The sequence below is a fragment of the Macrosteles quadrilineatus genome, unplaced genomic scaffold (genome assembly GCF_028750875.1).
Source record: "Macrosteles quadrilineatus isolate MER2022 unplaced genomic scaffold, UCM_ALF_1.0 Scaffold_4__1_contigs__length_99947679, whole genome shotgun sequence".
Classification (NCBI taxonomy): Eukaryota; Metazoa; Arthropoda; class Insecta; order Hemiptera; family Cicadellidae; genus Macrosteles; species Macrosteles quadrilineatus.
This window is the reverse complement of record NW_026542597.1, coordinates 81,577,332-81,603,290: the sequence shown is the minus strand read 5'-3', so window position 1 is coordinate 81,603,290 and position 25,959 is coordinate 81,577,332. Positions and strand designations below refer to the sequence as shown.

The 25,959-nt window shown below is 33.6% G+C and overlaps 2 protein-coding genes across 2 annotated transcripts; one reads left to right on the top strand and one right to left on the bottom strand.

Annotated features, from left to right (window-relative positions):
* The first annotated feature begins 779 nt into the window (after positions 1–779).
* LOC128991956 (nuclear pore complex protein Nup54) lies at positions 780–15,488 on the top strand. The gene is made up of 13 exons (XM_054415266.1): positions 780–1,031; positions 1,196–1,330; positions 2,715–2,915; positions 3,185–3,292; positions 3,778–3,936; positions 4,452–4,602; positions 5,182–5,324; positions 6,696–6,851; positions 7,557–7,684; positions 9,833–9,961; positions 10,986–11,105; positions 11,740–11,850; positions 15,279–15,488. Exons 1-13 carry the CDS (start codon positions 947–949, stop codon positions 15,390–15,392), a joined length of 1,740 nt encoding a protein of 579 aa, XP_054271241.1. The 5' UTR covers positions 780–946; the 3' UTR covers positions 15,393–15,488.
* A 649-nt stretch (positions 15,489–16,137) lies between these two features.
* LOC128992645 (zinc finger protein GLIS2-like) lies at positions 16,138–20,251 on the bottom strand. Its single transcript, XM_054416331.1, has 6 exons — positions 20,192–20,251; positions 19,303–19,355; positions 18,457–18,600; positions 17,613–17,731; positions 17,007–17,216; positions 16,138–16,540 (listed from the first exon to the last, which is right to left on the bottom strand). The coding sequence occupies exons 1-6, from the start codon at positions 20,219–20,221 to the stop codon at positions 16,350–16,352; spliced, it is 747 nt and encodes a 248-aa protein (XP_054272306.1). The 5' UTR covers positions 20,222–20,251; the 3' UTR covers positions 16,138–16,349.
* Between the last annotated feature and the right edge of the window lie 5,708 nt (positions 20,252–25,959).

The window sequence follows — 25,959 nt, the reverse complement described above, 5'->3', positions numbered from 1 at the left end:
TGACTGGTAAATAGTGTGCTCATAGCAATAATAAATCACCTATGTATCTGGATTGATTTTTTTTCTTTTGACGATTGGCATGAACTTTGTACTTAGTTTTAACGACAATGAAGCATTTCATTTCATTTGAAGAAAATAAGTAGCTTTTTAATGGCTTGAAACTAAACCCAACTGCAGCTGTCTCTGATCTATTCGATTGTCATTTTGAACCCCTCAAGCTAGCTTTAAATAATTGATCCTTGCTAGTGAAATAGCTGATCAGACGAATAAAGGGCTGAGGATTAGCAAATTATTATCATATTTTAGGGGTTTAGTTTAATTTTAAAACGCAGTGTTATACTTTTACAAACTACCAAATTATTATTTGGTGTATATACTTATTCAATTGTCAAATATTCGAACATTTTTTTTACAAATGACATCACTTTGTTCCAGAAGTAACAACGTAATAGCATAGATAAAACATACTCCTCAAGTGTTTTATCTATGGTAATAGCAATAGCCTACACTAACAAGGGGTATAGTTTAATCTATGGTGAAAAGTGAAGATTTTGTTGTGGTCACCTTAGGCGGCCGTGAATTCGGTCGGCCGGGGTTTGGCGGGAAAATAGCAAAATCAGTCTGGCAAACAGGTAAATTCTGGACTCCGGACTGAAACTGGATCTAACTTGCGTCTTGCGTCTTGCCTTGCGTCTTCGTCTTGTGCTTGCTTGTGTCCGATCCGATCTCCGATCCGAACGTCTGTGCACCACTGTTACTTAACCTCATTCTTAATTTAAAATAAATAAAACGAAAACTACTAGAATACGTCTTATTCCATAAGTAAATGATTGATGCGTGAAAAACCCTGTGCTTGGTTCTCAATTTACGGAATCGCTTAATGTGCTTATAAATTCTATAACCATTAACTTATTCTGGATAAAAAGTTTGTTTCGTAAACAGGAATATGGCTTTTAACGTTGGGAATACCCCTATGTTTGGCGCAGCTCAAGCTACTTCTACACCATTTGGAAATACCACTGCAAACAAACGTAAGAGAGTTCAAAATTTCCTTAGAGTGTTCTTATATTAGATATTTTTACCTTAAATAATCTACAGGTTATTAATAATCATAGGACTACCTAGCGATTACTTAGGTCTAACGTTTTTAAATTTAGTCTGCTTTCTGGTATTGTTATATTTTTTCATGTTATAGCTTTGTTTGGCCAGTCCACTCTTTCATTTGGAACCCCACAAGCTAGTACTCCATCCTTCAACTTGGGCTCAAATACTACCACTACGTCAACTGGATTTGGCTTCGGATCCAACCCTACAACCACAACATCCTTGGGTAAGTCACCAGTTAGGCCTGTGTAGGCCTACCGCAAATAACAACCCTTATGTAGTCAGGTAAATCATAGGATTTCACAATTGAAGCACATAAAAAATATTTAAGCTTAACCGTTGGCCTACATGAATTTTTAAAGAGAATCTTTGTGGTGTTAACAATTTGTGCTTAAGCCTATCCATCGGCAATGTGATGATTTCAGACGGAATACAATTAGAGAAGTGTATTTGTCTTACAGCATAAGCTGCATGCACGACAACCTAAGCTCGTTGTAAATGATCCTTTTACACTTTAAGTCCAATAAGTTACTTCTATAATCTTGGCAATTTCACCTCTTAAATTATTGTAATTTTTCCACTAGCTTAATCATTTCTGGTACATCTCATAGATTTCATTCTTTGTAAGTTTGTATCCTCTCTGTTAGTTTAGGGTTAGGCCTATGTGTCAAACTGTAGAATGACCTCCAGCAGTTTTTATCACTAAGCAAACTTGTAAAAAGGCTTGTGTCGGTTTTAACCTTCTCTCTCTGTCGCAATTAAGTTCCTCAAATGTCACACGGATTTAAGCAATTTTGCAGGGTTCATTTTCTCAAAAAATGTTAAACTTATTATTAGGAATAAATATAAATTAGGTGTTGTATATCATTTTGTTCACCAACATTAGGAGTAGGCCTACCTATACTAATATATAATAACAATGACACTAACCTGGTACTAAAAACAATTTTCAGCATAGAAATCCTGAGTTGTTTATAAACAATTTTCATAATGCAAGTTTTCATTTGGTCAGGAATTCATCCCACTTAACCGAGAAAAATGTTTAATACAGCCAAACTTAAGGAAATAAAATAGTTTTCAAAAACACACAATATTTTTTATGGTCTTACCCTAACACTATTAACACTAACCTCACTAACCTACATTGCCGGTCTGACAGCTGAATACATCGTATATCCACCCACTGCTACCTAAATAAGCTAATTAGGCCTAAAAAAAAAATAAAATCATTCGTCGCCAAACATTCAAAGTGGTGTACCTATTGTAAGAAAGCTTATGATTTCTACTTTAAAATATCAAAGGCCTAGTGAAAAAATCATGCAGAAATTATTAAAATTAAGTTATCCAAAAGGTGAGCATTCAAGTGATCGCTTCTAAATGCATTGGAATTCCAACTTTGACAGTTATGTGCACAAATGGTGTAAATGCATCGGAAAACCCCGTAACAGAGAGAGGGTTAAAATATTTTTGATAACAAGTAAGTTAGGCTAAGTTATGTTTTATCGTTTTATTTAAAATTTGAAATTTAAGGCAGTTTTTACATTATCCCACCCATATGATGTTCAAAATATTTTCTCTAAATTGTGGTTTCTAAATTTTGTTTGATTCAGGTGGTTTTGGGACATTCGGTTCTGCTACAACCTCTACAGCCACTGGTTTTGGTTCATTTGGTGGCTTTGGCTCAACCACAACCACCTCTGCACCCAGTTTTGGGTTTGGCAGCACCACCACTACTGGCACAACGGGAACTGGATTGTTCTCTGGCGGTTTCGGCCAACAAAATACATCCCTCTCAGGCACTACGTCCACAGGTAAGTTAGGCTTAAAACCCACTATCACAACAGTGTTTTTGTACATTTTAAATCCTAGATTTAAATATTGAAAATTCCTACTAAGTTTTTAAATTCTGCTTGAATCTTGACGTAGACAAATTCAGTTTCTTGAATAGCTGTCACACTGGCTACTAGAGTAGTATAGGCTTTGAACATTAGACTCACAGGTAATATTGCAATATTTCTTTCATTACAATGTTCACATTTAACATTTAAATAAACTTTAATAGCCTACCCCAATTTTTTAGGATTCGGAGGATTTGGTAATTTTGGTGCAAAGCCCCTGGGCACACAGCCTACCCAGTCAACCTTTGGTGGATTTGGGCAGACGTCTGGACTGGGAACTTTTGGCCAAGGTATGTTTTTAAACATAAAAAAAGATTAACTAGGCCTAATAAAAAAACTTGTCCCTCAAACTAAGAGCTAACTTTAATTATCCTAAGTAGTTTGTTTCTTTTAGGCCTACAATATTTTTTTAGTATTTATATTAGGCCTACCTTGAACATTTAATCTCATGTCCATAGAATTTAAAAATTAATTTTCAGAAACTTCTAATTTTGTAGTAAATTATTGTTGGACAAGTCACTGTACGTACATTGAAATTATATTTTGTTATAAACATCCAATACAAAATATTATCATATCTAAAAGATCAAATTTTCACTACGGTAGCCTATTCAAGATTTTACTGATAAGTTACTTTATGTCAAGAAACGTTATTGGTCCAATTATGTGTCAAAGATTTTTCCAAATGTTCAACTACTCTTGAGCTGATTTAAATATTTTGAAAATGTTAAAAAAATTTCAATTATTCTTCAACTAATTCAAGATTTTTTTTTAGTTGGACAGACCCAACAACAACAACAACAGCAGCAGCAACAACAAAACCCACTAGAGGCCATATATAGGTCAGTCTTCCAATGTAACATCTTTAATGACGAGAGAGACCAGGTATTGGCTCGATGGAACTTACTGCAAGCACTGTGGGGTGTCGGAAAAGGTAAGGCGTAAGTGGTTGCAAAATCATTAAATGACTACTTGTACATCTTTTAGCTGTTGTAATTTTTTTTTCAGTGTTGGTTTTTAGTTGGTTTGTGGAAGAAAAATGCATGTATTGTAGTCAAAAAAATGATAGTGAAGTTAATAGCCTACCTTAACACGTTCCCTACCAACCGTCACACTCCTCTGTAACTGAAGGATGAGTATAGTTTGTAGCTATTGAGTTACCACATTTCCTACCGACCATCAAACTCCACTGTAACTGAGGGATGAGTATATTTTGCCCCACCTGCACATCCTAGCACCCTAGGTTCTAGCCTAAAAATATGTTACTAGATCAAATTTCTTAGTGATCGGCAGGATTTGAACCCGAGATCTTGAGGACCGAAGTCCCCCTCTCTAGCAATAAACCAGCTCACTCCCGAAAAGTTGTTAGGAATAGGCAGATACCATTCTACATTGTGTACGAATATGATACCTACAGAGTATAGGGAACTTACCTGTTTTGTTTGCCAGGTTGGTATGACAACAGCCAGCCACCGGCAGAATACACGCCAGAGAATCCCCTATGCCGCTTCAAGTCCGTTGGCTACAGTCGCAAACCTTCCACAGAGCCCAAGGATGGCATAGTATCCCTCATCTTCAAGAAGAAAGAGGCTGATGTTAGGTATTGGGTTATGAATATTTATTGAACAAAAGTAAATAATTATAGCTCCTTTTGAATAGAGTGGACTATTGAATCTGGTATACTGCGGTTAATGGCCGACCTAGATCTGAAACGGGGCATAAAGTTCACCGATTGCTGTGGCTAATTCTTTGCACCGACCTTAACTCATCAACAAAGTATCTCGCTATTTTTCATATTTTAAGTCAATCCAGTTCAAAAACCATACTTGCCTATTGCAGAGAGAATCTACAAAATAATATAAACATGTCAAAAGGCATTATGAAAAAAAGCAAAAATGTGCTACTGGTAAATAACTTGTAGAGAGGCTTTAAATCTTCCAATATTTTTAAATGGATATTAAAAAGTTAAAACCTATCCCTTGGCTGTTATTATTGGTCCTTGGTTATTATTATCTGGAGCTTGGAATTTCGGGATACAAATTTATGATCAGTCATTTGTACTAACATTGAATCACAATTTCAAAATTATCAAATCATTCTTTCACAAGAATAGAGGACGCTTTAATATAATCGATAAATGCTGCACCAAAAATGTTTATTCATACCTATTTATTTTCAGAAACGAAGAGAATCAGATTGTTACAAATATCAGTAACATCTTAGGGAACAAACCTAACCTGACAGTCACCATCGAGGCCATCAAAGCAATGTCTGATGAGAAAACGCAAGTGCTCTTCTACGTTCAAGAGAAAGCTGCCAATGGTGGGTTCTAGCAAAGACAAACTAACAAGTAAACTTCACATCTCATTGTAAAATCCAAAGCTTGTTTTTTATGTCTATTTCATGTTGGTGACACTGAGTACTACAGACAAAATTGTGTTTAACTTATTTTAGTGTTAACTATGATTTGTGCTTTAATTTTTGTAATAACAAGTTTTTTTTGTCATTGTTAAAAAACACGACATTGGATAGAACCAACATTAAGATTTGTCTTTTAATGGAGTATGTTTAATGTATGATTCTAGTTATTTTATTATTTTAGTGTTATCTGTTATTGTTTATAGATATTAATTAGCTTGATGTTAATTTCTTGGTAAAACTGGATTTTCCTAGGTGCGCAAGTGGTAGAGAGGAACACGGAGAGCGGAAAAGAGATTAACATGGTGTTCCGCTCCGCTTCTAGGAAAACAGTAACATTAAATTACCTAAGACAAGTGGAGTTCGCTCTCCACTTGCGCGCCTAGGAAAACCCGACTGGTGTATTTGGGTCTTGGAGAAAATAATGAAAATTTAATGAAAATTGTTTTTTTTTTTTCTAGGACGCTAGGCACGAGCCTGGAATTGTTTTTCATATTACTTCAGGCTAGTCCTAGTGGTTACGGCATTATCACTTGGATAAATCCATTATTGATTTGGCGGGATTTGAACCCGGGACCCCAGGAACCGGCGTCCTGTGCTCTGACCACTAGACCAGCTCGCTCCCCCAAAAAATAATTAGGCCTGATAGTAAATGAAAATAGTTAATTATATAATAAATAAAATAAATAAGTTATAAAAACATAAATTGAACACCTTTTCAAATTATTTTTAGTTAATTAAATAAATTGTAAACTAAATAAATGGGTAAAACCGTTTTAGAACACCTTTTTAATACCTAGTAGTTTACGCAACAATTACAAACAGTTTGTGCTCTCATTTCAATCTCGTCAACTTCACTTTCACTAACTGACATTTTTAAATCAGTTCAATCTACCTTCCTTTAACTTCCACCAACTTAGGTTAAGAATACGCGAGTATCAACAGGAAAAAGTCGGATCAACAATTAAAATTGTCAACTGATCAGCGGATTAGTTGACGTTCGAAACATTACAATTTTACTTCTTTTCTCTCAATCCTTGAACCTCATTGGTCCGTTACCCATATTGTTATGAGAAAAACTATGCTGTTATGAAATGAAACTATGCTGTTATGAAAGTAAACAGCTGTTAAGTGAAACTTTTCAATTCTAAGAACTGAACTGAAATGGATACTTAAAAAAACGGTCGTAGGTAAACATTTTTCAATGTTACCTAAAATTTTTAGTTAGAAAGCTAAGTGTGAAACCTTGAAGTTTTTAATGATTTGACTTTGTAGGTATGATCAAGCGAGTGGTGAATTCCGAGGTGGGTCAGTTCCTGCGTACGCCGGGCCCGAGTCAGACGCTGATGAACCTTGGTGTAGAGAACGTCTTCTGCTTCCAAGGCCCAGACGCTGACCAGGTCAAGGAGTATCTGGATAACCCTCCCGCTGGTGAGTCTTCTACAATGAAAGCAACACATCCGATACTCTAGATGTTGAGATTGCTTTGGCAAAAACCTCAGACTCAACAAGTCCTAAAATGTCTTATTTTAGAAAGCTCCCTGAATGAATGAAAATGTTTTTATTTGCTAGCATTTCTCTGATACATCTGATTTTAATAATAGGCAAAGTTTCAAAAGATGCTGGTAGCCTATACCATGGACAAATATAATAAATATAGACTGTCAGCTGTGCTGCGGTTAGCATAAGTTACGGTGTCCACCGCTAGTTTTGCCGTGTAGTTACGGCGCACACCGCTGCAGCGTCTGCTGGTCGAATACGGCTCCTGCGCTCCTTGCCTGCGGCGGTGTGTGCCATAACTACATGGCACTCATAGTGGTGAGCGCCGGAACGTTCCTTTGACAGTCTATATTCATTCTATTTGTCTATGCCTATACCAAAGTAGGATGGAACCTCTGTGTTTGATTGGTTTATCTTTTTAAGAGTGTTTAAATTGTGTCCTAACAAAGTTTCAATCCGATTGAAATTTAAGTTCTTGTTCATAATTCCCAAAATGATTAAATTACTTACAATCTTCACTATCTTTAAGCTATCCTATACAAAGATGTAACTCTTAGCTGACTAACCAAGAGACATGTTCCTCAACGGGTTTTCATTATCAGAGATAGTCTAAGTCTACCATCTGTGATGTTTCAGGTATTGACCCTCGACTTTGGAAGCAAGCGCAATTAGACAATCCAGACCCAGAGAAGCTGTTGCCTGTTCCTATTATAGGCTTCAGCGACATACGGTGGCGCGCCAAGTGTCAGGAGAATGAAACCAAGGTGCGAGGTTAGGTTAATAATAATAATAACAAAACAAGGAGGGTGTACATGAATAGGGACTGATGCATCGGAACTAAACACTAAATAAATTGATGGATGTGAGGATTGGACATGCAAAAAATAGAGTTGTCATTGCATTGAACAAATTGAGTTAACTTGAGAAATGAAAAATGTATTGAGGAGAAAAAGGAGAGAAAATATATTATGGGGATCTGAAATGCCTTAAAATGTACAACCTTTGTTCAAGCTGTTACAAAGCATTCAGCTCTCCAACCCAAATTTACTTTATATTGGTTGTTAGTGATGTGGGCCGGGTAAATACCCAGTGGGTAGGTAAATATAAATTGGGTTTTTACCCGGGTATTTACCCCAGGCCCGGGTAAATACCCAAAAACTGGGTATTTATAATTTTTATTAAAGTTAGAGAAGATTTAGATGTTTTTTTGCAATTATTACCTTGTTAGGATAGTAAAATGATGATAAAATGTGTTAAACAAAATTTCATATGGTCACTACTGGCATTTTACTTCTGGGTATATTCGGCATAAATACCCTGGTCGCATGGTTGCACTGGTCCTAACTACTTATGATTTTTTAATTTCTATGATAGATAGATGAATTTATTTTATTGAAATTGAAAAAAAAAATCATTTGCAAAGTAATAATTATTATTTAGAAAGACAGGAAAATTTAACCTAGTAGCAGCCTATGTGTAAACAACTTAAGAAAATAATTTTAAAATTCAATCTGTAGGATGGCAGGATTTAATAATATTTTTGTTCTAGATCTTTTGTTGGTATCAATGGTATAAAAAAAAATAACAAATTTCATAAACTTATAATACAAAACATTTGAATCTATAGTACAATAAATCTTTCAAAATTATATTAAGTTAAACAAAAAAACAGGAGATGCGTTTTTTAGTAGGTTTATCCAAATATATTATTGTTTCCAACTAAGTGGTAACAAAGAAAAGTTTAATTACTTAAAAGTATTCTATCATTCTGCCTATGTCAATCAGGCCTTGGGTCATCTAGCCTTCCAAACCATTTATACAATAAAAATTTTGCATCATAAGTACCCAACAGTTACTGGATATTTATAAATTACAATAATTTTGTTTATGTTATTTAATTGGTTATAAATTTATGAAATTATAAAAATTGAAATAGCCACAGCCTTTTTTTAATATGCTATTATACTATTTTTTAGTGAGTTAAATTTAACTGATGTTATTCGATTTAAGACACGAAACCCCATGCTTATTTAGAAACTTTATGTATTATTTAAAAAAAGTGCCAAATCATTAAGCGAGCAAAGCATCAAGTTACTGTAAAAGGTGTTATAGACTATGCTAATTTATCATGTAATAACAATAACATATTTAGGGGTAAATATAAATGAATTTCAATTGATTTCATAAATCACAGAGGATACGCGTCCGGTAACCAGACGTGGATTAGGCGTCCGGTAACCAGACGTGGATTAGGCGTCCGGTAGGGGGTACCGGAACGCCATTACCACAATGATACGATGTTCAGCCATCAGTGTTCGTGGTGTAGTGGATAGAGTGTTCGACTGAAATGCGAGAGGTCCCCGGTTCGAAACCCATCGGTAACTTTAACTTTTTGTCACAGATTTTGCTTTGAATGTAATTTCTTCTTAACTGTACATCTTTTGTTAGAATTGTTGGCATTTATAATTTTATGTTATGAAGAGAATTAAACCTTCATTTGATTTTTTTCACTATCAGCAAGTTTGGTTGGTTAGGTTAGGTTATGCCAGTAACTGCCGGACGCCTAATCCACGTCCAGGTTACCGGTTACCGGACGCGTATCCTCTGCGTTCATAAATACCCAAAATACCCGGGTATTTATGGATTTTGGGTATTTACCCGGGTAAATACCCAGGGTATTTACCCCAAGTTTTAAATACCTGGGTATTTTACATCACTATTGGTTGTAGATTTTATCTAACTCACCCATGGTAATGCTTGTAAAGTTAGTTGTTTGTACTGTTAAGTTGTAATTGTACTCCAGTTCACTCAAAAACCAAATTGCCTTAAAAATCAAATGCTTGATTCTGCATCAAACCCAATCAAACTGTTTAATTAATTGAACTTATTGTAATTGAGTTTATGAAATCCAGGTCCACCATGCAGTATTAGATAAAATATCTGGTGAAATATCAGAATTGAAACGTCAAAACTCTGAGACGGTAGCTAAGATTGCCGAGTACAAGCAGCGAGTCATGGACTTGGAACACAGAGTGCTTAAGGTAATGAATCTTAACGCATTGTTTATTTTAAAGGTGTGACTTTGTCTATCTATATATTAATAGGCAAGCATGTTTCTTTAAAACCTTGTTTATGCTCTTGTGCAGTGCAGGGAAAATCTATGCATACTGTTGGAATAGCATATTTCATTACTAGGACCGAAAGTGGCATTTTCCGTCACGCGCTCAAGTTTTTGTGTTCGGCTTCGCCTCACACAGGGAACCCCAATTTCACATGCGAGGCAAAGCCGAGTATGTGAGAGCTATTTTCACGTACGAGGCGAAGCCGAGGACGGGAATAATGGAGCAAGTGCCGGATAATAACTTTCGGTATGAGTTATGAGCGAGCGATACTTTTCATCACGACGCAAAAATACACAAACACTGATTAGCAGACCTCAGCAATATTACAACTATTTTATTTCTCAATTAATTTTATTGAACATAAAAAAAAAAAATCTTTTAAAAGGAAACATAGACGTATATTTCTCATTAAATTTGGTTTAAACATGAAAATAAAAGAATGAAACAACTTTTAACAATACATACAGCTGATTCAAATTATTAAATTAAACCGTAACAAAACACTAGCGCGCGTAGAGAATAAATGGAGAACTAATTGAGAGCGAGGGAAAGTAAATTTAGTGCGAGGGAAAATCAGCTGATCGATTTTCCCTTGCCCTAAATTAGAGCTTGGGAATTGACTACTTTCATTGATGTCAGCTGTTTTCGAAAATAGTTACTTTCGTAATGGAGTGATGAAAAGATATTTTCTTGTAGATGTACAGAATCCCTTCATAAATTAAAATAGGCTAAAAAATAAACACAACAAATCAACATCAACATTATTGACCCAATTAAATTTTTTTAGAAAAGTGGTGTAGTAGTAAAAAAGTTATCTTTTAATTGTATAAAAATATTTTTAAATTTCACCCTTACAAGTGGAGCTATTCAGAAAGTAATACTAGTTTAAAGTATCAGTAAAAATAATTTTTAAGTTCGTCTAACATTTTCGATTGTCTGACAGGTGCTGGTAAAACAGGAAGCCACTCGTAACGTAGGAATCGCTCTCAGACCCGAGGAGGAAGCTTTACGCAGCCAACTGGAGGCTCTTCATTCTCAAGTCAATACACCCGCCCAGTTCAAGGTATCATATCGATATCTGTTTATTCTGTTTAGAAGCAGCTGTACTTTGCATCTTTCTACAAAGAAATCTGCATCGCTTTAGTTTGTGTGGGGGGTTTTGCAATGGTTTGATGGTAGTAAATGATGCAGTCAAGACATGCTTATCTTCAATCACTTGTTACCGTTTTACATATTACTTTAGGCTAGACCTAGAGGGTTGCTGCATTATTTCATTAGATAAAATCATTAGATAAAACTCATTGTTTGGCGAGCTTGCCACCCAAATGCAGCCAAGATGGCGGTAAACTGCACAGTAAAGTGTGATGAAGTTAAAGATTTTTATTTTTCTGTAAGATTCAATTGCTTTACCATCATAATCTTTTTTGTAAATGTAACTCTATAATATGTTGATCAAAGGAATATCTGCTGTTGCATGCGCTAAACGTTTGTCATTAATTTAATTTCATCCAGAAAAATATCAGTATGGATACACACCGCTACAGTTGAATAACATCCTGACACATATAGGATTCTTAATTGAAAATCAGAATCCAAGAATCATAAGTGTCTTTGATTACAGTGGAAATCACATCGTCGATCATTTAAGTAATTCAGATTCAACGATAAGCCTTATTGATCATGATTGTGTTATTCAGGGAAGGTTGAATGAGCTGCTGTCTTTGATGAGAATGCAGAGACAGGAGTCCAGCCAGGCTCCCTCAGAGAGATATTCCATGGATCCTGATGCTCAGGAGGAAATACATCAGGTAGGACATTAATACACGTATTGAAATTGGTCCTTGTGAGACGGGATGTGTAAAAACTGCTATTGCTAGACATAATCAAGTGTGTGTGCAATTTTTTAAAATCACTTTCTAAACTATAGGACCCTTCTATTAATATATATTTTTCTAAGTTTTTAGATTTGCATTTGTTGGAAAATACATTTTGGGTCCCCTTAAATATGGTTTTGGAAGTGACGTCTGTGTGTTTATGTAGATGTTTGCAGAACATATTACACCTGGTTTAATTTGGATTACATTTGGTTTGGCACTGGTATCACCAGTATTTTTTGTTTTTGTTAAATTTTGAAAAAAAAAACAATATTGTAGAACTTAGCCAACAGGCAAGAAGAACAAAGTCTACTGAACTTCATAAACAAGTAAAAACTAGAAATAGGCAGTTCAAAATAAATTCAGTAAATGCAAAGAAACAATTTTTCCAAAACAAAATTGCAAACTCCAATAACATCTCCAAAACAACTTGGGAAATCATTAACTCAGAAGTAGCAAATAAAAAAATCAAATCTGGTGAAAATATTGTAATAGAATCTGATGGTAGACTGGTCTCCAATCCAACTCATGTTAGTAAGATTTTTAATGACTATTATGTAAATGTAATTGAAAATTTACTTGAGGATTTGCCTCCAGCACAGCCCGTGACTTTGACAAATAACTTGTTAAATCCACAAAAAGTGTTCCGATGCAATCCACTTAATGAGGACGAATTGGCTAAAGTAATTGATTCTTTGAAAAATAAAAACTCTTACGGATATGATGAAATACCAATAACAGTTATAAAATTTTCAAAAATCCCATTGATAAAGCCTTTATTACACCTGATAAATTCATCATTCATTTCTGGCATCTTCCCGGATAAATTGAAGATTTCTAAAATCATACCAATCTACAAAAAAGGGGATGAACTTAATGTAGAAAATTATCGTCCAGTTTCTATTCTCCCTTCAATCTCAACAGTTTTTGAAAAAGCCATGCATGGAAGACTTATGCTATTTTTAGAACAAAATAGTCTTTTAGATGACGAACAACATGGTTTTTGCAAAGATAAATCTGTCACCACAGCTCTGATCAATTTTACGGAATCAATTATACAATCAATAGACAAAAAAGAATGTGTTGCTGGTATTTTCATGGACCTTTCCAAAGCATTTGATAGTATATCACATGAAAGGCTGTTACAGAAATTGCATTATCTTGGGATTCAAAAAACTCCTTTGCAGTGGTTCAGGTCTTATCTCACCAACAGGCAGCAATTTACAGAAATCAGTCATATAAACAACTCTATAATTTCAAAAATTCCCTCCGCAACACAAAGTATAAAGCATGGCGTCCCGCAAGGGTCTATTCTTGGACCTTTGCTTTTTATTTGTTACGTTAAGAATATGCCAAACTGTCTAGGTAACAATGTAATATATAGTTCTAAACTCGTACAGTATGCTGACGATTCTAATCTTATTGTATCTGCTAAATGTCAGATGGATTTGGAAGTAGCAGCTCATATAGAATTATCACCAATCCAAGATTTTTTTTTAAACAATCAATTAATGCTAAATTCACAAAAAACTAATTTTATTTCTTTCAGTACTAAGCAGAACAAAAATAAGTGTAGCCCTCATATTTTTATTGACAACAACACAATAAATCAAATTGATTGTACAAAATTTTTAGGTATCCATATTGATGAATGTCTTAGGTGGGATCATCATGTAGGAAGCATTGTGCGTAAGGTAAATTCTGGAATCTATGCCTTGAAAAGAATGTTTTATTTGAGTGACCTAGCAACATTAAAAATAGTTTTTCATTCCCATATCCAATCACATACAGTGTGTAAATTAAGTATGGAAACAAATCTGTATTTTTAAAACCGAAATAGATAGAAATATTCTATTTGTGGCAATAATAGTTAACAAAGATTCCGCAATTTTTCACATGAAAAATATTTTTTTACCCCCCTAACAGGGTAGGTGGTAGGGGGTGACTTATTTTTTTCAAATAGCAACCCCTATTGAGTGACCCCTCATTTTGAAGGGTTTGTCAAAAGAAACACAATGACGCAAATCCGAGGTGAATATCTCACTCCTAGCTAACATGGCGGATATTCCAAAATGGGCTTTTTTTACAAAAATTAAATTTTTCATTACCCACCATTTAGGCTAGGGGTGAAATATCTACCTCGGGTTTGCGTCATTCTTTTTCTTTTAACAAACCCTTCAAAATGAGGGGTCACTCAATAGGGGTTGTTGTTGAAAAAAATAAGTCACTCCCACCCCCTACCCTGTTAAAGGGGTTGAAAAAATATTGTTTATTAAAAAAATTGCGGAACCTATGTCAACAATCAATTCCACAAACAGAATATTTCTATCTATTTCGGTTTTAAAAATACAGATTTCTTTCCATTATTTGTGAAATTGGTGCTTTTCACGTACAATAAATCAAATTTTGGAATATCCGCCATTTGGGCTAGGAGTGAGATATTCACCTCGGATTTGCGTCATTGTGTTTCTTTTGACAAACTCTTCAAAATGAGGGGTCACTCAATAGGGGTTGCTATTTGAAAAAAATAAGTCACCCCCTACCACCTACCCTGTTAGGGGGGTAAAAAAATATTTTTCATGTGAAAAATTGCGGAATCTTTGTTAACTATTATTGCCACAAATAGAATATTTCTATCTATTTCGGTTTTAAAAATACAGATTTGTTTCCATACTTAATTTACACACTGTATATCTTATGCAATAGTAGTGTATGGAGGCACTTCCCAGAAAAATTTAGATAAGATACTTGTTTTACAGAAAAAGGCAATAAGAATAATGTTAAATCTAGATTATAATGAGTCTGTAAAGCAACAATTTGTCAATTTGAAAATATTAACTGTGTTTAGTTTGTACGTACTCGAATGTATAATACATGTAAAACATAACCAGGAAAAATTTAAAACACATAGTGAAACCCATCAATACAACACTAGAAACAAAAATAATATAGTTCTACCGAAACACAACTTAGAAATGTATAAAAATAAGCCCTCATATGCCGGTGTAAAGTTTTTAAAGATAATACCAGATGAAATAAAAGATATTAAGGATAAAAAAAGTTTAGACAAAAACTTAAAGAATTTTTGATAGAAAAACCCATTTACTCAATAGATGAACTGTTTATGAATGTATACAGCTATAGATAGTTTTATTTTCTGTATTTTTTGTTTAGGTTAAGTATTTGTACATAGTAATTATAAGCTTGACACTATTTATTGTACGTTTTGTACATAATATAAATAAAGATAATTTGAATTTGAATTTGATTTTTATGGTGATTTTCCTCTAATCTAACAGGTATAGTCTGTAACTCTATACAGACTAAAGATGTTTGTTTACAAATGTTTATTTCTGTTTCAGTTCCTCCTGGAGCAACATTACGCAATGCAACAAGTAGTGCAGACGGTCAATCAGGATCTTAAGGACCTGAAAACCATGACTGAAGGATTCTCAACCCTTCTCCGTGAAAGTTAACCTTTTACCTCTTACTTGTTTAACTTAGTTGTAAGAGGTTAAGACTTATTTGTATTTATGTATTTCTTTAATATTAAACTATACAAGTTTCTTAAACTTCCATGTATTTGTTCCATGACTGTGAAATTAAAAAAAAAAATTGTTTTGACCTAACTTGTTCATCACTAACAAACATCAAATTAAAGACACATCCATTGCTTAAGCCACGCTTACATGAGGCCAGTAAACACGGATTTTTAGTCATTCTGAGAAAATATCATGGCAGCATGTCCGTTAATTTAACTGATTTAAGATTTTTTCTAAAAATATCAATCAATAATATTCACAGCATTTATAAGAGATAAAAATAATTAAAGAGTGTTGTGTGGATCAAGTTACTGCTTCTGAGTTTTGTTATCTTATAACTGAAACTAAGTTAAAATGACCACACCCAAACTTGGTTTTTTTATGTCCCATCATTACATTGTAGGAAGCTAGGCTCTAGGCTCTCCCAGAACCATTTTCACGTTATTTCAAAGTAGGCTTAGAGGTTCATGGTACCATCACTTAGATCAAATCAATTGGTGAATGGCGGGATTTGAACCTGAGACCTCAAGGACCAAAGTCCTGCGCTCTACCTCTGGACCAGCTCGCTTTCACATCCAAACTTCAATGTGATAAGAGTTACTAGGATAATGTAAATTAAAATAGTAAAAAAAAGAAAATTCATATTAACATTTTAATTTATAAAACAACAACGTAGAAAAATAACAAACATGAATTATTTACAATTTCAGTACCGCATTTCAAAGAACAAACACATGATCTTTCAAGACACACAAAACAAACAAAATCTAACAATAAATAAAATACATTGACTAGACAGATCAGTCAGCAATTCTTAATCTAATTCTTGAGAAATAATCAAACATGTGTCGTAAGGCACAGTGGTTTGTTGGTCATCCCTGAGCCTCGACCCTAGTGGTACGAAGAGTTGTGTACAGTCAGATCCAAAGGTGCGTCTTGTTCCTCCATTCTTCCCCAACTCCATGTTTGTAGCCAAGCCGTCGGGAATTGCGTCGTTATGTAGTCTATATGGAGAGTCTTGTCTTGTGTCTGCATTTCTTCGTTCCTCCCTCTAATCTCTTGGTTCTCTTGTTGGTTGTGCTCTGCAAAAAAAATATAATAAAGATACCTTTATTGGTGAATTTCTTGCTCTGTATCATGATAATAGTGAGATAATTTAACGAAAAATTATTGATTATGGATCAAAAATTGGTTTGGATAGCAAAGTCATATAGGTTGCCTTTGAACCTCAAATCTGTTTCTGTCCCTAGCTGAGACCAAGATACCATCTTTCATTTGGCTCTTAATATGATGTTAACAAACAAAAGATTAACGTTAAACATTAACGAGACCAGCTCTTGTGTATATGTAAATATATTCCACCCAAAATTACAACCTAATATATCCATTGGAACCAGTGTTACTCATTTAACTTTTCAGAGTACATATTTTCCCACGTAGACTGTGAAATCTTGGTTTTTAGAAGATTTTACAGTGTATTTCAACCTGTTATGGCTAAGTAAGAATGTTAGCAATTGAGATCAGCTGACTCATAGTAAATATACTTACGAGGTAGTGAACGTTGAGACAGTATGAAATGGTTGTACGTTTTGGCGTGTTTCCGTAAGGAGCTCGGGTCTGTGTAGCGTTTGTTACACCCAGGCACCTTGCAAGTGTAGGGTTTGTCGATGGAGTGAGTGCGAGTGTGTTTGAATCTATCGCTAGAGTTGGAGTATGCTTTGTGGCAGCCAGGGACTGGACACACGTATGGCTTCTCACCTGAAAACACATAAAAGTTTAGTTGACATTGACGCAGAATCATAAATTTGGCTTAGCTATCATTGCATGTGAAAGCTAAGCAATATTTGCAGATAAATTTGAAATATGTAGGGAATTATTTGAAAATTTTAAGGCGAGAGCTTTTTTTGTAGTTCTGTGCAGTGTGTTAAAAATACAAACACAAAGTAAAGTTCAAAACAGTGGAGAAAGCTAAGTTACTTGGACCACCAAATGTTAGTGTTCAAGACATTCAGTGTTTTGGCTGTGTCCGGATTAGATATTTCTCATTTTAACTAGATATTTCAGGACCATTGTGCAAAAAAAGTTAGATGGACGTTTATTTACATTAAGGTTTTTTTTTTTATAGTTGCAAGCAAACACAATTTATAATTTTACCTGTATGTGATCGAGCGTGAATTTTCAAATTCTCTGCTCGACTGAAGCTCTTGTTGCATTCTGTACACTGATGTGGTTTTTCGTTTGTGTGTGTCCGAACATGGACCAACATTTTGTACCTGTAATATAATTTATGTTTATTGAGGTTTATTCAATTATGTGTAAAGCTTATTTTTCATTCAGTTGGAAGATATCAATAGTCAGCCTCCATTGTTCAAAAGGTAGGACCATATTTAATATATTTTTTGCAAATATTGTTCTGGCTTAAAAAAAAAAAAAAAAACAGTAATTGAGATAGGTTGTAAAATTAAAAGAAAATAGGTTTGTGAACAAGGTTCCAGTTTTATATCAGTTTTGTGAGTGAATAATAATTGGAGCCCACTTTCGGTATAAGTTATGATTGATGCTTTTCATCACAACACAAAAAGAAAAACCCAAATGAAGAATAAAAACTGAAAGTTTATATATTGTTAATCAGTAAAAAAACAGTTGATCCTAATTATAAAAATAAATGGTCCAGAAACTCTAAGTGAAAATAGTGTGCAAATAAGACTGATTGAGAACAGAGGAAACTAAGTTTAGAGCAAGGGCAAATCAGCTGATCAGTTTCCCTTGCTCTTAAAGCTTGGGAAACAATTTATTCTTCAAAATCAGCTGTTATTACTAAATTGCTACTTTCTCTGTACCGAGTGATTGACAAAAATTCCTACGCTACTTTGTAAACAAAAAGTAAACATTCCTACTACCTGTTCTTACACGGAACGATCCTCTCTAACATATAAAAATGTATTGCAACTCCTTCACCGTTTCCTAGTCTAAGTTTTCCATAGACTCCCCAACCTACCTCGCATTGAACCCTCGGTGACTCCGAGAACAGCCTTCCCAGTGGCAGTAGAAGAGTCCTTCACATCCAGCGACTGCGTGGATCTCACTGACATGGGCCGCTAGACTGTTGAGGTTAGGAAACCACTCTCCGCACTTTACCCACCTGTAAAACGTATAACAATGAAGAATGAAACACTAACACTTATGAATGTCAAAAGTATGAGGTGAAAAAAAACCGACACATTTTTAAGAAGTCATTTGGCTACTTCAGTGCTCATTGCAGTGTAATTCAGTGCTCGGCTCGCTTGGTAATCAAGAGGTAACCAGTTCAATCCCGAGAAAAGTAAACTATTTGATGGCTTGAAACTGCTGTCCTTGATCAATAAATGGACCTTGTTAAAGAAATAGCTGGTCTTTATCAGGAACAAAACTACAAGAAATCGAGATATTTTAATCATCAGGCCCTACATACAATACAATAGCAAGGTATGTAAGTCATCTACACAAGGTTTTTACTCTATTCTACACTTCCTTCGTTCCTTCATTCTTTATATTCTTCATTCATATTTTGGTTAAAATATGACCGTTTACAAACAGGGTCTCCTACAAATAAGAGCCTCATAAATTATCAATAGTAATTTTAATATTTTGATAAGAACTTTTTATCAGACATTTTCATGGGGTATTCATTTAGATTTTAGAGTGTAGTAAAAAACCAAATAAGCTGAGTTAATTAAAATAAAAAAATAAAAATTATAATTGGTCATATGAGGTAGTAATTGGAGTTTCAATTTGTTATGGGGTGAAAACTGCCAGCTAACTAAGATAAAATCTCAAATGTTTGTACTTCTGCATCAACCCTTACCTACACTTCACTGGAGGCTGAAATTCTGTGGTGATTTGACTTCCGTTTTCATCCTGAAAATAATTAGAGTAAAATTAGTACAAGCACTGTTTGATGGTTTAAAAACACCTGGAGTAACTATTTGTAAAGTGTTTGATAATATTATATTAAAAAGTTTTTACAAGACATTTTACCAATACTTCAGAAATTATAAATTATTATCTACAATTTTTCCCTGGAAAAAAATAGTTTTCCTAATTATTAATTCATTTAGTAATTTCTTAATGACAATAAATTATTAACTTGGTTATTCATTATTAGAAATCACAAATTTTAAATGTTTCCCCCCTAAATTACTCATTAAAAAATATAATGAAGTAATTTATGAAAACTACCTACCTAGCTTTTATTATTTATAAAATTATATTATTTGCCTATAGTTTGTTTTTCGGTTTGTTGAAAAAACTATGAATCCCATTCAACTTTTACTAACTAAATTGTAATTAGAATAACTTAATAATAAAAAAAAAAAATAAAAAACAGTATGCCCAAGTAATTGCTATGTAGTACCTAATGCAAATTATTTTAGATAGGTACTGCATAAGAAATGTTTTCTGATAACACAAAGGCATTTGGTTGGTTATAAGAGTTATTTTTTTAAATTAATTTGTAAATTCTAAAACTTGTTTTACAAAATTATTGAGATTAGTTGATCAGAGAATTTTTAAAAGTTCAAACCAAACAAATAATCTCTGATTATAGAAACTTGTGCAATCATTATTTTCAAACATATTTGGTTGATTACAAAAACAAGAAAAGGTTTTGTTCCAACATTTCTCTAATGAAAAAATTAAGCAATTCTATTTATTTGTATACAAATATTAAATTAACAAGTAAAAAGATCAATTACCAGAACTCTAGAAGCATATAGGATAACCATTGTTGTAAGAAGATTGCAGTAGCAGTAGTGAATAGCTATAGAAACAGATAACAACTGACTGACATTCAGCTCCACAGGGGGTCTTAAACCAAACCGATTAGTGATTGTGTGAAGGGGGGGGGGGGCTCAACTCAGTGTGTGTCATAAAACGACTTTGGGGATTTATACAGCGATTGGATATTTGTTCAGCTTTGGGATGAATCAAAATAGTAAAAAATTTAAGAAGGTAATGATTTTCCCAATAAGAATATACCAGTTTTAGAAAATGAATATTAAATGTGTTAATTAAACACATGTTTTGTATTATGTTCACCAACAAGGTTATTAATTAAACTAGAGGTCGTACAGTGGTTGAAAACTCGACCAAAAATATGTAATGTACAGACTTCTCTATTTTCATCATGGGCTGTAAATAGAACATGCAATTGGAATTTCTCCCATTTTTTTTTTATTTTCTGTTGATATTGCGTTGTTATTTAGTCCCCAGCAAAGCAACCCATAAGGTCCATGTTATTTTTTATTTTAAATTAATTTTTTGTGCTTATTTTTTAGCCTATTTTAATTTATAAAGGTATTCTGCACATCTACAGGAAAATATCTTTCCCACAGTATGCGTAGATTTTCCATGCGAGGCACACAAGCTGGAAAAAAGGCTTTAAAGAAACATCCTTGCCCATTTAGATAGATTATGAACAAGTAGAAATTTGTTTGGGATAAAGAGGGAATTTTCTTGTTTACGTTTTGGATTTATTTTACGTTTGCTAAAACAGAGTTTTAATTAATTTAGAAACAAGTACAACATTTATTGGAGATAAAATATGATTGTTCATTTATTACGTTCGGTATTTACTTAGCATAAAAAAAACAAAGAGGGAGCTATAAATCAGTTAGAAACAATTACCTATAGTTTTGGTATTACCAGTAGTTTTGGATAAATAAGTGGGGTATTTCTTGTTCACTTTGTGGGATTTTTTTGAAACGATCAGTGAACCAGCATCTGTCATGTACAGCTGTACTGTACATGACTTCTGCTATCGGAGGTTGAGAAACCGGTGACTTTGTTGATGATGTAACAATTAACAACAATTTATTGACGTAATGATTCTTGATACACCTAAATATCAGACATTTTCGTAAAAACCAGGAAAGCAATGTTTCTGAACAGATCGTATACTCTGGATTTTGCAATTTGTACTAAAATTTACAATTTATGAAGACATTTTTTGTATATTACATTTAATTTAAAAAATTAAATTTCAATCATAGTGTATTTTTTATGTATTTTTATGATCTAATTAAGATTACACAGTATTTTACAAGAGAGTACACTTACATATATATTTTTAATGACCAATATTAGTCAAATAAATGAGTATTTTCTCTGACAAATACATTAGTGGTAAATAAAATTTGTATCTCATTGTTGCGATAAAAAATTCAACCCTTAACTAACAATAATGAAATTAATAAAATTTAAAATTGTTTGATTTTGTTATACATCATCAACTCGTAGAATCTAAAAATAAAATAGAAAAGTTTTTAATACATTTGTGTGGGGCTAAAGTAGTTATTTTCTCAATTTTGAGTATATAGAGTTAAACAATATAAACATTTTGGTTGAAAAAATTCGTCAGCTGATTTGAATTAAGTTAGAATTAAGTTCCGATAAAAAATGTCTTTATATAATTTTTTGTTTGTTTATTTTTTAGTTGCATTTTATATTTCTCTACAAATACTGTAAACTCTTTTACCAAATTATAGACAAATTGAAATTTAAACGGATTTTAGTACCGTAATAAAATGTGCATTTATATTGTGTTTGGTGGAGTAATTCATACTGTGTGTGTAATAAACCGCTGTTTGTGTGCCCAATATCAAAACCAGAAGGAAGTTTTTTTGAGATTTTTGATAACCTTATCATTTGTTTTCCCTCAAACATTTTACCTGGTCCGTTATTGTGGTAGTAGTAGAACAGCTGTTCTTAGCTCCCTCGTCAGCCATTTCCACTTCGTCGGACGACATTGGTGATCAGCTGATAAATATACTGCAAAATAACAATTAATTATACAAATAATCTGACACTAGAAAACCCTTACTCCCTGTATGAGTATTTTGTGGATTGCAATAAAATCCAACTTCGAATCACCACATTGGTTTTCAATGTTCCAGTGTTGTCATAAAGCTAGGCCTATAGGTAAAAGACCCCCTTCCCCAATATTTAGCAAGTACACTAATTAGAGTAACTTTGTTTTCATTTTTTATTTTGTAAACATTATTCATTAATACATTATATGTATAAATAAATATAAATTCAATTATGTTAAATTTCTATGACAATTTTACTTGCTAACTTTGAGTGATCAAAAGTTTTCTCGTTCATCCTTTGTTGGTACAAAGAGTTTTGTATAGCTGATTAAAGAATAATGTGTTTAACCTTTATTTCTTGTTAAAATAATTGGACGTTTGCATAGTGTATAAATTGGGTCAATTGGGATGCTAAATGCTAATTGGGGTTAATGAATAAACGTCAAACTTATACTTAAAATTTTAAGAATATAATTTTCGAGATTATGATTAACTTAAGAAAAAAAAATAGTAAATAGACACACAATCACAAATACTACATAGCTCTCATTGGATGATAATATTAAAGCATTGATTGGAAAGTTTTTAACATTTTATTTCACACAATTTTTATACCACATACATTCCTTTTATTCACACTTTTCACACTCAAAAATCATTAAAAACCAACAATCTTGGTTTTTTCCCCTAACATTTTTTGTCCCAGCAGATTTTACATAACAAAGATCTGTACAGAAACTGGTTCAACAATTTAATTGATGATTACAACTGGCAAAGCTGAGTAAAAACACATAAAAAGTCAAAGCTGGACTTCAGAAGCACTGTGATATCACGAGAACTGGTTCTGTCGCCTTTGACATTGTGACCCTAAACCGGTTATAACCAGATTTCTGCCCTCTAAGTTCGATAAACAGCTGGGGGCTATCAAAAGTAACGAGTTTTTATTGTGTGCAAGTTGGCAACGTTATCTAGAATTCTATTTTCGAATAGTTCCTCTTTTGAAATTGAGAAAAACATTAATTTTATTGGTAAAAAGTTGATCCCAATGTTTTTTTCAGGTTTTGCAACTAATTTATTTCATATGATTTTAATGACCAAATAACGGAATTTACTAAAATTTCTCCAATTATAAAATACTGATGTACAGTAAAAGTATTTTATAATACTAGCAACGCACTTATAGTAGTTAGAACAGTTTTTGATTGTTTACTAAAGGTTCCAAAAACGTCACGACGAAAAGTACGTAAACAATTCTTTTATCAATGCAATGTTTGTTCAAAAACAAATACAGAAGTAGATGCGTTTGAGAAATTAAATATAACGACAGCACTGAATGAAAACATTGGCGGAAGATTTAAAAATGCTTATGTCTATTATTCCAAATTATTAGGTATCATAACATAAAAATCATAGGTCGGCAGTGTCGAAGTACATGAAGAACATATAAGCTATAAGTTAATAGTTTATAGGCAAGGTAGTTAAATTATTAGTGTTACCTTGATAACAAGTGTCATTATAAAATTCCCTTTCATTTATACTATCCCCCATACTAACATATCATTGCAGAACCTTGATAAGAAGTCAACCTAGATAACACAGTCTTATTTGATAATCTCCATTAGAGTCTTGTTAATAGTATCAAGGTTATATTCCTTTTAAATTGTCTCTTTGTATTTATTACTATTTTAATTCATGTAATTCGTTTAAATTTGTTAACGAGTTTGAAATAATCTTAATAAACATTATAAGTTGGTCCTTTTACAATAACGCACGAATACTAGAACAGATGCGGTATGGATCATACGTAAACAACTTACGTTTCTGGCCCAAAATCAATGTTAAAACATCAACATATTGGTTTGAATTTATTTACAGTTCCATTCAAATAATAATACAAACGTGTTTACATTCGGGCTAGTGACGTAATTTAAACATTTATATACGAATAAACAAATCTAGTCGTTGTAGTAATTCTACTTGATTTTGATGTCGTAAAATTACGATACTAGTTTTTGTCATAAACGAATTTTTAATCGTTGAATTTTAAAATCTAGGAACGAACCTAATAACATATAAGAAGCTTAACAATCAAAGTACTGATTAAATTAACAGATTATCTTAGTCAGTAACAATTAAAGCTGCACAATGAATCTCAATCCATTCCACTCTTGCACTCATATTTATTTGGGTTAAATACGTCAAGCTGTGTCCCCATCTTAATTGGCAACATAATAAAACAAAACCCAGTAAAGATAATACTAAACATGTGTCCAATTGTTAATTTCCAGATTGTACTTACCTGAACAGCTGACCATCAGCTGATCGCTCGCGCCACCCGAGTCACTGTGCGGACACGGGCCCAGGAGGGTTGACTCCCGCAAAGATTTGTCTCACCGAAATAATTTACCCCAGAAATAACACGAAATTCGGTAACAACTTGACACAATATTGGAAACTGCAGGGGACATGTTTCTCCGTTGTACCTTTGGTTGTCTAATTAGACATTCCCATATTCATTTTGTAACAGGTTTCGGAATTGAAATGCGTAGTTGAATAGCCTCCGAAATATAGTGTGCAAGAATAAATTAATGATTTAATTTGTATGCGACCATTTAACCAACAAAAATATATGGTTTGTTTATTTTAACTAGTGCATTTTTTGGTCATATTATAGCAGGCCAACCAAGAACTAAGATAGTAAATAGAATTTTGCAGTAGGCCGCTCCGTAGGTTGATTATTCAAACGTGTTTTATATTTGAACGGTGTCAGTAAAAGAACACAGACTTCCTTCTTTAGCTTGGCATTATTAAAATGGAATAATCTATCACTTAAGAGCAAAAATTTATTTTACTTTACAAGTCCGGAAAGTAGGTGTTTACCATATATGAGTACGGAGTGGTAAACACATTTAACCTATGCTATTCTTTAAATAGATTTCGGTGAAAACAAAACCACGCAAACTAAAATTTGCTTAGCCTGGCAGGTTTAATGCGGCGGGGGTATTTCATGTTATACTTTTGAATGAAAAGATTTTTGTTGTGCAGGATTCCGAACTTCCATTTTCCTCTAAAGCAGTGTTCGCTGTTAGAGTTATGTAGTATTTTTCAATCGCCGCTAGGTGTCACTACAATCCAGGTACGCAACAGTTCGACAAGTCACCGCTAGGTAATGAAAAACTTAGCCCTGACTTCGTCCAATACTTTTCTGGAGTCTGAAGTGTTTTAAAAAACTCCGTGCTGGCTGGGGGTCATTGTCATTCCACAAACATTCCTGGACTGCACCTCACGTATCAACACGTATCGCACGTTTACTGCTGTTCCTCTGTCATTTTAGGCTGAACTGAAGAATGACTCACGCGAGCGGCGTTTTCGCGAAAATCGCGTTTGACTTGAAACCATGAGCGGCATCGCTTACGTATCGTGGCCACCCTCAACAAATTTACAAGCAATTAAATGAGACCCGATGTCAGAGCGGTGCCGCTCACGCCGCTCGTATCGTACTCGGGGCCTTACCACAGTTCAACGGCTTGTTTATCTTACAAGTTACAGCTGTTTTGTGTTGTGTATTTGAAGAAAGGGAAGAGTGTATTTCTAGAGAATTAAATAGGTTGTGGTTGTCAGAATTAGTTTAGAAAATTATTCAAACATATTAA

Coding starts and splice junctions, on each gene's coding strand:
- LOC128991956 (XM_054415266.1), top strand. CDS start 947: ATGGCTTTTAACGTTGGGAATACCCCTATGTTTGGCGCAGCTCAAGCT. Junction 1,331..2,714: donor TACAACCACAACATCCTTGG/GTAAGTCACCAG, acceptor TGTTTGATTCAG/GTGGTTTTGGGACATTCGGT. Junction 5,325..6,695: donor TCAAGAGAAAGCTGCCAATG/GTGGGTTCTAGC, acceptor TTGACTTTGTAG/GTATGATCAAGCGAGTGGTG.
- LOC128992645 (XM_054416331.1), bottom strand. CDS start 20,221: ATGGTTATCCTATATGCTTCTAGAGTTCTG. Junction 19,356..20,191: donor TATATGCTTCTAGAGTTCTG/GTAATTGATCTT, acceptor AATTATTTTCAG/GATGAAAACGGAAGTCAAAT. Junction 17,217..17,612: donor TCACGCTCGATCACATACAG/GTAAAATTATAA, acceptor ATGTGTTTTCAG/GTGAGAAGCCATACGTGTGT.